The 11,299-nt window shown below is 32.5% G+C and overlaps 2 protein-coding genes across 2 annotated transcripts; one reads left to right on the top strand and one right to left on the bottom strand.

Moving 5' to 3' along the window:
• Nucleotides 1-998: 998 nt before the first annotated feature.
• LOC100879803 (uncharacterized) lies at nt 999-6,046 on the bottom strand. Its single transcript, XM_012298323.2, has 6 exons — nt 5,889-6,046; nt 5,767-5,825; nt 5,541-5,711; nt 3,984-4,187; nt 2,501-2,787; nt 999-1,123 (listed from the first exon to the last, which is right to left on the bottom strand). The coding sequence occupies exons 1-6, from the start codon at nt 5,914-5,916 to the stop codon at nt 1,108-1,110; spliced, it is 765 nt and encodes a 254-aa protein (XP_012153713.1). The 5' UTR covers nt 5,917-6,046; the 3' UTR covers nt 999-1,107.
• Nucleotides 6,047-7,139: 1,093 nt separating this feature from the next.
• LOC100879693 (uncharacterized) lies at nt 7,140-11,207 on the top strand. The gene is made up of 2 exons (XM_003700242.3): nt 7,140-7,229; nt 9,888-11,207. Exon 2 carries the CDS (start codon nt 9,929-9,931, stop codon nt 11,090-11,092), a length of 1,164 nt encoding a protein of 387 aa, XP_003700290.3. The 5' UTR covers nt 7,140-7,229; nt 9,888-9,928; the 3' UTR covers nt 11,093-11,207.
• Nucleotides 11,208-11,299: the final 92 nt, after the last annotated feature.

Genomic DNA, 11,299 nt, shown 5'->3' with positions numbered 1-11,299 from the left:
TTAAAAGCGCACTAAAATCGAGAAAAGTTTATTTCAAAAGTTGCCGGTTTTTTTGCAATAACAATACTTTGCAATTAAAAAATGAAAAATATTTTGGTAATGGTACTAATGAGGAGTCAGAACCTACCAGATGCAAAAGGTTTCATTCCGATCGGTCCATCCAGCTAGGCGTAATCGGCGAACATACATAGAAAAAAATATATATATATATACTAATCGAATTGAGTAACCTCCTCCTTTTTCGAAGTCGATTAAAAATTGAGTATTTCTGACGCAAAAAGGGGATTCCTCTGTTATTGACTCCGTTGTGCGCAGCCAGGTGACGCATGCGCTGTTCTCAGCGCGCGAATTAATATGAATTTAAAAAACATTATGTGAAAACTTCAAATGTCTCTCGAATCATTCACTTTGACAGCATTGTACCATAACACCTTTTTATTTAAAATGTTCTAAAGAATCTCCTAGAAAAGAATAAAATATTGTGCATTTCCATTATAGAAGAACCAATCAAAAGAAAAATAATGGTGCACATTTTATTTTCGCCTTAAAAATATTCTGTTCCGAATGCACGATAATTCTTACAACAATTTATTTATGTAAATAATAAAACAATCTTTCTATCGTTAGTACAAAGTGCACACAATAGTACATAGCTATTATATTATTTAAAAAAATGAGAAATGTGCGAAGTCAATTTATTGATATGCAAGTTATACGTTTCAAATGGCAAAGAATCACGATCAATGAACACATAATTTTTTTCTGCATTGAAAATGGCTAGTCAGTTTTGTACGATCACCGTGCAAGTGCGTCATTGCATTTTGATCTAGAAAGGACTCAGTTCGCTGAAGCATAACGACGCCTTAGTATTGGTAAGTCACGGTTTCCATGTAAATGTCAGTGAACGTGACTGAAAGCGCCCACCGATAAAAGATTATTGACGTAATGACCCTTTGCTAGGAAGTAGAAAATAAAAGAAACTGTCGGGAAACACCCTGTATGTCTGCTGCTCAAATCTGCATATATATTAGTATCGCTATCAATTGATTTACATCTATTTAGTAAGTACAATATAATATTTATATTCTTCTTCTCACTGATCCTCTCTCAATTATGCACGCATCTGTAAAATATATAAATTAATGTAATTATTATGTTTGTATGAGTAAGTTTTATTTGATTATAATGTTTGGGAGATTGTTTTTTATCATTAATAGTGATAAAACGTTTATGTAGACACCGTTATCAAGCTTTAAATTTTAAGATGATATGTGGGTGCTATTTGTGGGTTTCAAAATGGCCACTTGATATACAAAATGGAGAGTTCGGGATTAATGTATACTGTTGATGTTCTAGAGATATCAATATTTACTAATAACATTGAAATACCGGTCATATTGATAATAATTTACTGATAATGTATGTATATTAATTGCAAGTAACTTATTTATGGATTGGTAAATTTGTAGATTTAAAATTGGAAAACAGAAATTAAAAAATTTAATGGTTAAGAAATTTAGACATTTAGAAATTTAGAAATTTGGAGAATTGGAAATTTGAAAATTAAAAAATTTGAAAATTTGGAAATTTGGAAATTTGGAAATTTAGTAACTTAATAATTTAGTAATTTAGTAATTCAGAAATTTGAAAATTTGAAAATTTGAAAATTTGAAAATTTGGAAATTTGGAAATTTGGAAACTTGGAAATTCGGAAATGTGGAAATTCGGAAATTTGGAAATTTGAAAATTTTGAAACTTGGAAACTTGGAAATTCGGAAATTCGGAAATTCGGAAGTTTGGAAATTTGGAAATTTGGAAATTTGGAAATTTAGCAATTTAGTAATTTAGTAATTTAATAATTTAGTAATTTAGTAATTTAGTAATTTAGTAATTTAGTAATTTAGTAATTTAGTAATTTAGTAATTTAGTAATTTAGTAATTTAGTAATTTAGTAATTTAGTAATTTAGTAATTTAGTAATTTAGTAATTTAGTAATTTAGTAATTTAGTAATTTAGAAATTTGAAAATTTGAAAATTTGAAAATTTGGAAATTTGGAAATTTGAAAATTTGGAAATTTGGAAATTTGGAAACTTGGAAACTTGGAAACTTGGAAATTCGGAAATTCGGAAATTTGGAAATTCGGAAATTTGGAAATTTGGAAATTTGAAAATTTGGAAACTTGGAAGTTTGGAAATTTGGAAATTTCAAAATTTGGAGATTTGGAGATTTGAGGGTTTAGAAGTTTTGAAAATTAAAAATTTAGAGTCTGAGCAACTTAAAAATTTGGAAAGTAAGAAATTCTAAAATTTAAAGATTCAGAATTTTGGAACTTTGAAAATTTAAAGTTTAGTAATCCTAAAGTTTGGAAATCATCTCCAAACACATCTCCAAATCAACCTAAAATGCAATATCATATAATTATCGTTACAAGTAACCCTAAAATTACAAATCCAAAAAAGAAAGGTAAAAAATAACAGTTTATAATATGTATAAAATCACCGTTTCATGTGTCTAGTTCTCCGAATATTCTCCAGTCGTCTTTTGTTTCTATTGGCATTGGCTTTCGCCTCTGTGGCAGCGGCGCTCGCTTTAGCAGCCGCTCTATTGGTATTGGCAAGTTCCTGTCTAGCCATTCTCAGCTGATTCGACAGTTCTTCGACCCGTCTTTTGGCTGCTTCCACCAAATCCTCTTTGTCCCTCATAGATTTTTGTGCTCCATTTGCGGCAGCTTGAGCGTTCGCAGCATTCGCTTTGGCCGTTTGCACGGCGTGCGTTAGCGTCTTTAACTGTACAAATAAATCAGAGGAGAAAGAAAAGTAAGGTAATCGACTTCGACGAGTGTTGTGTATTTTTCCTTCGAACGTTGAGAATGGTGCCGGATAGCTCGTAAGGACGTTACGTACAGAAATAACATAATGATTCATAAAGGAACTCAGTTTCTATGAAAGTATTTGCATATATATTTATTCTATCGAACTTATTCGATTGTTAGAATTTTACCTTCCTTTTAAAATTATCGACCACTTTTACTATTGTAAACAATTGAATTTATTAAAATTGGCAGATCGTTTGGGGAATCCCTTAAAAATAGGTTAGGTTAAATTTTTTTTCTTTTAATTAAAATATTATTAGTGTAAAGTATTTTGCAGTTTTGCATGAATGTTTTAATAAATTACTTGAAAGGATTATTCAATTGCTTTTGTGGAACTCTCGTAAAAATATGAAAGTAATGATATATATAATTTAGTACAAAATATTGCATTTTTTTTTAGAGAATGTTGTTAATATAAATTTTTAAATATTGCTAAAGGAAATTAAGTTAATATACTTCTTTCAAATAATTTTGTTTGAGAGATTTTTCAGAGTTGTATGTTAGGTTACGTATACATTAGGTTAGGTTACGTGTAGTACCAACCTAGTACTTTAAGAGGACCTCTGATAAAGAGGTTTGGTACAATATTAAAATTTTGTAACAAATGTTACAATGAAAGAAAAATAAACTGATTATGTTGTGACATTGACAAAAATATCTCTGCACATTAAATAAATGATTGAACATATAGGTAAATAAGTAAATGGTAAAATATGTAAATAAAGTAGTAAATGACTGAACAAATAATAAATGAGCGAATAAGTAAAAAAACAAATAATGAATGGCCAAATAAGTGAATAAATAAGTAACTAAATTAAGAAATAAGTAAATAAATAAACAAATAAAATGAAAGAATAAACACACGCGTCATTAATTAATTAAACAAATAAATATTATACAATTTTCATCAAAGGTAACCTGTAACATACCAACAAGGTATTTCATTTTCGATATTGAATTAACTAGGTTTTTAATGTCGATAGTTCATAAGAAAACGCAAAAAGTGTGTGAATAATACAATATACATGTTAGAAAAGTAAAAGTGCCTGAATCGGCGTAACGAGAACAGTTTTTTGTTCTACTTCTACTGATTCAATTGAATAATGTCACCTGATCTTGAGACTGCCTCGCAGCTTGCATAGCAGCATTCAGGTTAGATTGTTCTTGTTGTAAAGACGAGGATTCTTCTTGAACTACCGATTGAGCCTCTCTCACTTCTTCTTGTAATTGCTCCACTATTAATTTCTTTCTTGTTAGTACATCCTGTGCAGCTTTCGCAGCCTGCACTGCCTTTTCGGCAAGTTGCGTTTTTACCTGTTAAATTGTATGTTTACATTATTTATATCATTTGTAGAATACATAGAATATTTTAAGATTTGTTGTACTTCAATATCGAAGAGATAGTCAGGGACATGGGACTTCCCCCATTTTGTGTAACAGATAAAGGTTCTCAAACTATTATGTGGGCACACTTTCCAAAATGGTAATTTTTTGTAAATTTTTATTTGTATTTATTAGATATATTGATATGTAGAATTATTTTTCAAAGTTCTACAATTAAAAATGTTTAAGATGTCAAAATGACAGAATCTTTCATTTTCAAATTATCTAATTTTCAAATCTCTATATTCTCAAATTCTATATCCTGAAATTCATAAATCCCCCAATTCCGCGACTACATAATTCAAAAATTCTTAAATCTTAAGATTAAAAAGCTCTCAAACTTACAAAGTCCCAAATTTTTAAGGCTACGAACTTTCAAAATACTAGATTTTCAAATTACCTAATTTTTCAATTTCTATATTCTCAAATTCCTATATACCTGAGTCCCTACATTCTTAAATTCCTAAATCTCCAAATCCCCAAATCCCCAAATCCCCAAATCCCTAAATCCCTAAATTCCCAAATCCCCAAACCCCCAAATCCCCAAATCCCCAAATCCTCAAATCCCTAGATTCCTAAATCTCCAAATCCCTAAATTCCTTAATCTCCAAATGTCCAAAACCCTAAATCTCTAAATTCCTCAATCCCCAAATCCCTAAATCCCTAAATTCTCAAATCCCCAAATCCCCAAATCCCCAAATCTATTAATCCTCCAATCTCTAAATTCTCAAATTTCCAAATCCTAAAATCTCTAAACCCCAAATACAAAAATCGTCAAATTCCCAAATCTCTAAATCCCCAAATCCCCAAATCCCAAAATCCTAAAATCCCAAAATCCCTAAATCCCTAAATCCCTAAATCACCAAATCTCCAAATCCCTAAATCCCTAAATTTCCAAATTCTCAAATCCCTAAATCCCTAAATCCTTAAATCACCAAATTCCTAAATCCCCAAATCCCCAAATCCCCAAATCCCCAAATCCCCAAATCCCCAAATCCCCAAATCCCCAAATCCCCAAATCCCCAAAATTCCGAAAATCTAAGATTGCAAAGTTATAAAATTGGAAATTTTTAAATTACAAAATTCTCAAAATTCCAAAGTCTCCAATTTCCATGTCAAAAAGATAAAACACCAAAATCCAACTCGTGAACAAATTTTTTACGCTATAGAAATTCCTTTTAACGTATAAATTATGTTTTGCACACAACATTTAGGGGGAACCCGAACATCCTCGCAATCTGATCTGACGTTTTTATATTTATAATTAAAAAATGCGATGAGTACTTGACGAGCAGCTTGCTGTCCAGCAATATTCTGAGCCTCAGAGGCCGCTTTAGCTTCTTGCGCAGCTTTCTGTGCTAACACACTACTTTTTTCACCAGGTTTCTTGTGATTACCACTAGATCCGCCGTTAGCACAATTTGGACCGTCGACGTATCGCACTTCTCTTTGATTCTACGAAAGCGTCACGATTATGATACCTCGTTAATCAATAATCGATTAAACTTACTAAAGTAACTGGAACTTTATGAACTCTTCCACAGTCAAAACTTTCGAAGGTCAATAATGCTGCAGGAAAAAAATTTGGTTAGAACGAAAGAGAATTTAGTAAGTTTCTTAATAAATACTCACCGATGTATAGAATGTAAAAAATATACATTCTGATATTATACGATTTAGGTCAATGCGGGGTTGTAATTCGTATAAATCATCATAGAGTTAATGAGGGTAGAATATAATTTTTAATTAATACGATGCGTAGACACACATTGACAAAAGAAACGAGTGAAACGCGGTTGTATCGAATCGAGAGTGTAAAATTATACAGTGTTGTTTAAAATTTTTATACTATTATCGTATTTCAAGAAATGTAGTTAATCATTATTTGTAATAATTAATTATTATTTATGATAATTAATTTAGTTAATTATAAATTATGATGAATAATTAATGTATTTATTTGAAACTGTAATGTGGTTATGTGGCAGTTAAGAGATTAATAGTGCTACTTGTTTTGGGGGGTTTATTAAAATTATTAAATTTACAATTGTTAATTAATTGCAATTCATTAAAAGTATTAAGCCGTAATTATTACAGTTATTAAATACAATTGTTACAATTTTTTAATACAATGATTATAGTTATTGATTTATTATCGTTATATTTATTAAATCGCAATTATTACAATTATTGAATGCAATTATTAACTTATTATAGTTACATTTACTAAAAAGTAATTATTGCAATTATTAAATTGCACAATCATTAACTTATTACAATCACAATTATTAAATTGTGCAATTATTAACTTATTATAAATACAATTACTTAATTGCACAATTATTGACTTATTATAAATACAGTTACTTAATTGCACAATTATTAACTTCTTATAATTGCAATTATTAAATTGCACAATTATTAACTTACTATAAATACAATTACTTAATTGCACAATTATTGACGTATTACAACTGCAATTATTAAATTGTGCAATCATTAACTTATTATAAATACATTTACTTAATTGCACAATTATTGAGTTATTATAATTGCAATTATTAATTTGCACATTTATTAAGTTGTACAATTATTAACTTACTATAATTATAATTACTAAATTGCATAATTATTAACTTTTTAATAATACAATTTTTAAATTACACAATTGTTACCTTATAAAAATGATAGAATTGTAATTTCCGTAAAAAAATTAATATATTATGTATTTGTCAATAAAATTAATTCTTCAGTGAATTTATTATGTTTAATCCGAAACTCACCAAAAAAATTAGAGACAGCAAGTTAGTCGTTATTCTCAGTATCCCCAACCCCTCCGTAACAACTATACTATCGTTTCGTTAGAATACAGACCTATAAGAGCTTCGATGATCAGGTAAGTGGTATCAGTTAGTTGTTTTCTCGAGCCTGAAGAACACTGGTCCCTTAAACGCCCGACTGGTTCCACTCTACGTGAGTACTAACAATTTGCAACAATAAATCGTTTATAATTCCCTTTCGTGATTAACGACCGCCTAAAAATATTTCACCGAAAAATAATATTTTAAACATTCCCAATTATTCACACTATAATATGAAATAATTTTGTTTTTTTTTTTATACTACTTTATTCTTTTATATTAACGTATCTAGTTGACATATAAATCATAAATAATAAAAACTAATTAATAAATTTTGTTTATTAACATTTTAACTACCGTTTGTACCAAAATGTACGGCTGAATTTTATACATAATCTCGCTTTATTAAACATTATTATTCATATTTTTATGACGGAATTCACGAGTTTTGTTGTTGTGGAAGAAGTTTGTTTTTTTGGAAATTATTTTTGGAAAAACAGAAATATTTTTCTGGTTATTATTTCCTCTAGTTACGCTTTTAATCATCTAATCCTTATCTAATGGTTTAATCAAATTAAAAGCGTATTAAAAATAAAATTCTATTTATTATAAATATAAATGACTTGTTTGGATAAATTGTATACATAAGTAATTAAATAAATGAAAATTCTTTATTAATATCAAGTTCTATAATTAACACATCAATTTCAACTAGTCAAATTCAAGCTGATTTATAATAGAAAGTTTAATAAATTAATGCTTTTTATTGTTTTCTATTATAGTTAATTTTCACTAAAATATTATAAACATTACCAAATTATATAACTGTTTATTAATAACAGTAGTTAAATATTTATTTAAATAAACAGCTTTATTTATTCTATAATGGTAATTGCTGTAAATTCTATAATTTTATTTGTTTAATTTATAATTAGGATTGTGAGTGTGCAAAGTAACGAGTGCATGTAAAAAGGTATTATTCATTTACGCCAAGATTTATATTCGATACTAAAGTATTCGACTACAAAGGATTATGTTTCAGTATACTTTCATTTACACATTGCATACATTATGATTCACCGTGTCTGTTAAACATAAATGTGACAATCAAGGTCATCTAAACCATCTACACCTTTTGTTTCCAGCTAATTATGCTACTTTCTTAACACAATTAATTGTTGAAAAGAATACATCCTTTGTTATACTCATTCATACAAATAAAACATAAAATTTAATACTTGTTTCTGTTTTTAATTACATTCTTGAGGCGACTGTCAACCATTTTGTATTTTATTTCTACTTAATTATAGTCTTCTTATTAATTATAAAGTTCATGATTTTTTGGAAATACAAAACAATTCCACACAATTTCTTCTTCAATACAAAATTAAAAAAGCTACAATTTCATCAAACACGCATAGCTTGAATACCAATAAAAATTTTTAATTATTTTAACACAAATGTTACCCTCATAGGAATATTGAATGTTAAAAATTGTGATTATTTATGATGAAATAATGAAATGATGATGGCTGAAAGAAACGTTTAAGAGACGTTTTCTGATCGGACAAACATGGCCGCGTCATATTGCAGAGTCACACGCAACGAATATCTACATACATCGACATAATTGCGTGTTTATATGCACGCATTGCTTTTCAGACCGCGACGGAACTGGAAATTTAGTTTTGAGCCGCAAAATTGCGACAGAGTTGCACCGAAATGGAGGGAGACGTGCGTCATTAATAATCTGCAAGAATGTGATCTTGCAGTATCTCTGAAAGATCACGAATGATAGTTCCTTAGCAATTAGAGTAATAACCATTCATTAAAAATTCAACCAGATAATACCGACCAATTTATTGCTAATAAATTTTGTAAGAATTTTCATTTGAATAATATAGTAGACCTAACCCTGCTGCATAACCTTATTTATATTCTATGACTAATACGGACTAAAATGTGAAAGGTACATTTGAAACAGGAATGCACGAAAAGACGCAAGCATACTCCACCTATTATGTCTATTACCTACTTTCAATTCCAAATATGCAGCGAAGGAATTTGCAGAAAAAAGCTGTAGGAGTCACCCACATAGCTCTGTCCTTCGCCATTTTCCTACCATTGTATAACTACAACGCAATTCTGTCTTTTAACCTTTGTGTGCCATTGCAGGATACTTTTGTCCTAGTATGTGCTTATATTGACCTAGCATTGTGTTTCTGCATTTGTACATTTTTACCTAAGTGACTATATGTTCAAGGCTTAAAACCTTTCAAAATTTCTGAAAGCCACTTTTACAACGACCATTTTTCAGTCGTGACGCACTATTTCAAAACCACAAGGTTGCGGAGTCCAAACCCTAAGATCTCAAAGTCCCAAGGTCTCCAGATATGAAACAAATTACCGAAGTTACAATATTTCTAGATTCCAAAATTTCAAAAGTCAAGAAGTTTCAAAGCTTGAAATTCCAAGGTTTCAATGTTCAAAAGTTTTAGAATCCTATAATCCTAAAGCTCCAAAATCCTATAGCTTTAAATCTCAAAAGTCCCATAATTCCAATATTTCAAAATTCGCCAAAATCCACAGTTTCCAAAAAGTGCCAAAGTTTTAAGATCCTAAAGTCCCAAAATCCAAAAATATCAAAGTCCGAAAATCTAAAAGTCTCCAAGTCCCAAAGACTAGAAATAGCAGACGAATAACCCTGCATCCAGAGGTAAATAAAACTCTTCAAAATACGAATTAAAAGTCTGCAATTTCCTTGTTACAGAAGATCGATAACCCACAAGAATAACTGTGCAAACCCAAGCCATGAACAAGATTGTGATATTCCTGGCCTGCGTCTGTCTGGCGCACGGTGGTCCAAGCAAAAAGGAGGCCCAGCCCCGCCAAGCAGAATACAAATACGAGTACGCCGCTGAACCAGAGTTAGGAATCGCGGATCCTGTTTCCTACGCAGAGGCTGCTCCCGTTCTAGCGCCGGGTCCGCTCTCTCATGGCCGCGGGCTTTCACATCCAGGTCTAAGCGTTGGAGGTCCTTTGGCCAGTATCGCGAAAGGCGCGGCCGAACAGGCTCACACGCAGCTGAGTAATCAGCAAACGGCCGCCGGCCAGGCTGCGTATGTCGCGAAAAATACATTAGCCCAGGCCGCAGCCCAGTCGGCGGCTACAGCGGCCGCGGCTCTCACCGGCAAGCAGATCGTGGTGCAGGGATTGGAGCAACAGGCCAAAGACGCCCACGTGGCGGTGGACAATGAGAAATTGCAACTGCAACAGGCTGAAAGAGCCGCGAGCGCGGCGAGAAGCAGCGCCAAGCAAGCTCTGCATCAAGTACAAGTGATCACAGCAGCTTTGAACGCTGCCCAGGCCACGGCCGACCGAGCTGCGCAAGCAGCGGCCGAAGCTGAAGCCGAACTGGCTGCCCAGACGACCATGGTGGGCCAGGCCAAGGCGAAGGCGGAATCCGTCGATGAACAACTTTCTGCGGTGCGTCTGGACTACGAAACTACACAAGCAGCCGCTCAAAAAGCCGCCACCGCGGCTGCGGCTGCGCAAAACAATGCTGCAGCTGCGGCTGCGCATGTGGCCGACCATGCTGGCAACTCTGCGCTTTTGGCACACGAGCCAGTGGCACCAGCCCCCGTTCCCCATCTCCCTGAACAACCTCTGCATCGTGAGTCAGCTGTGCTGGAATCCCATGGACCACTTCGTGAATCTGCCCTTCTTGCATCCAGTGCTCTTCATGAACCCAGCAGTCTTTTGGCATCAAGCGTGCTTCATGATGCTGAGGGACTGCGTGGTGGCAGTGCACTTCATGATGCTGGTGGCCTGCGTGGACCCAGCAGGCTTCATGGGCTTGGTGCACTCGAAGAAACTGCACTCCATTATCCCAGCGAACTCCAACGTTCACAGTTGCTGAGCTTAGCCAATGCTTTGCCATCTGACAGTTTGGACCTCAAAGGGTACCGGTACTAGGTTCCTTCAGTTTGGACGTTTTAGTGGAATCTAGTTGTTACCTTTTTTCAGAAGTAATGTAATATTGTTATATTCCAGATATCAGACTGCGAAATAAAACATTGTTGAAATGGTACAGGCTTTCTTTGTACACCTTCTCTTTGCCTTTCCTGATCCTCGCTTAAGAAATTAGTATTATTGTTCTATTATAGTTATTATTATAGTAGT

This window comes from Megachile rotundata, chromosome 6 (assembly GCF_050947335.1).
Source record: "Megachile rotundata isolate GNS110a chromosome 6, iyMegRotu1, whole genome shotgun sequence".
In the NCBI taxonomy this organism is placed as follows: Eukaryota; Metazoa; Arthropoda; class Insecta; order Hymenoptera; family Megachilidae; genus Megachile; species Megachile rotundata.
The sequence above is the reverse complement of the archived record's forward strand: the minus strand, read 5'-3'. Positions and strand labels throughout refer to the sequence as shown.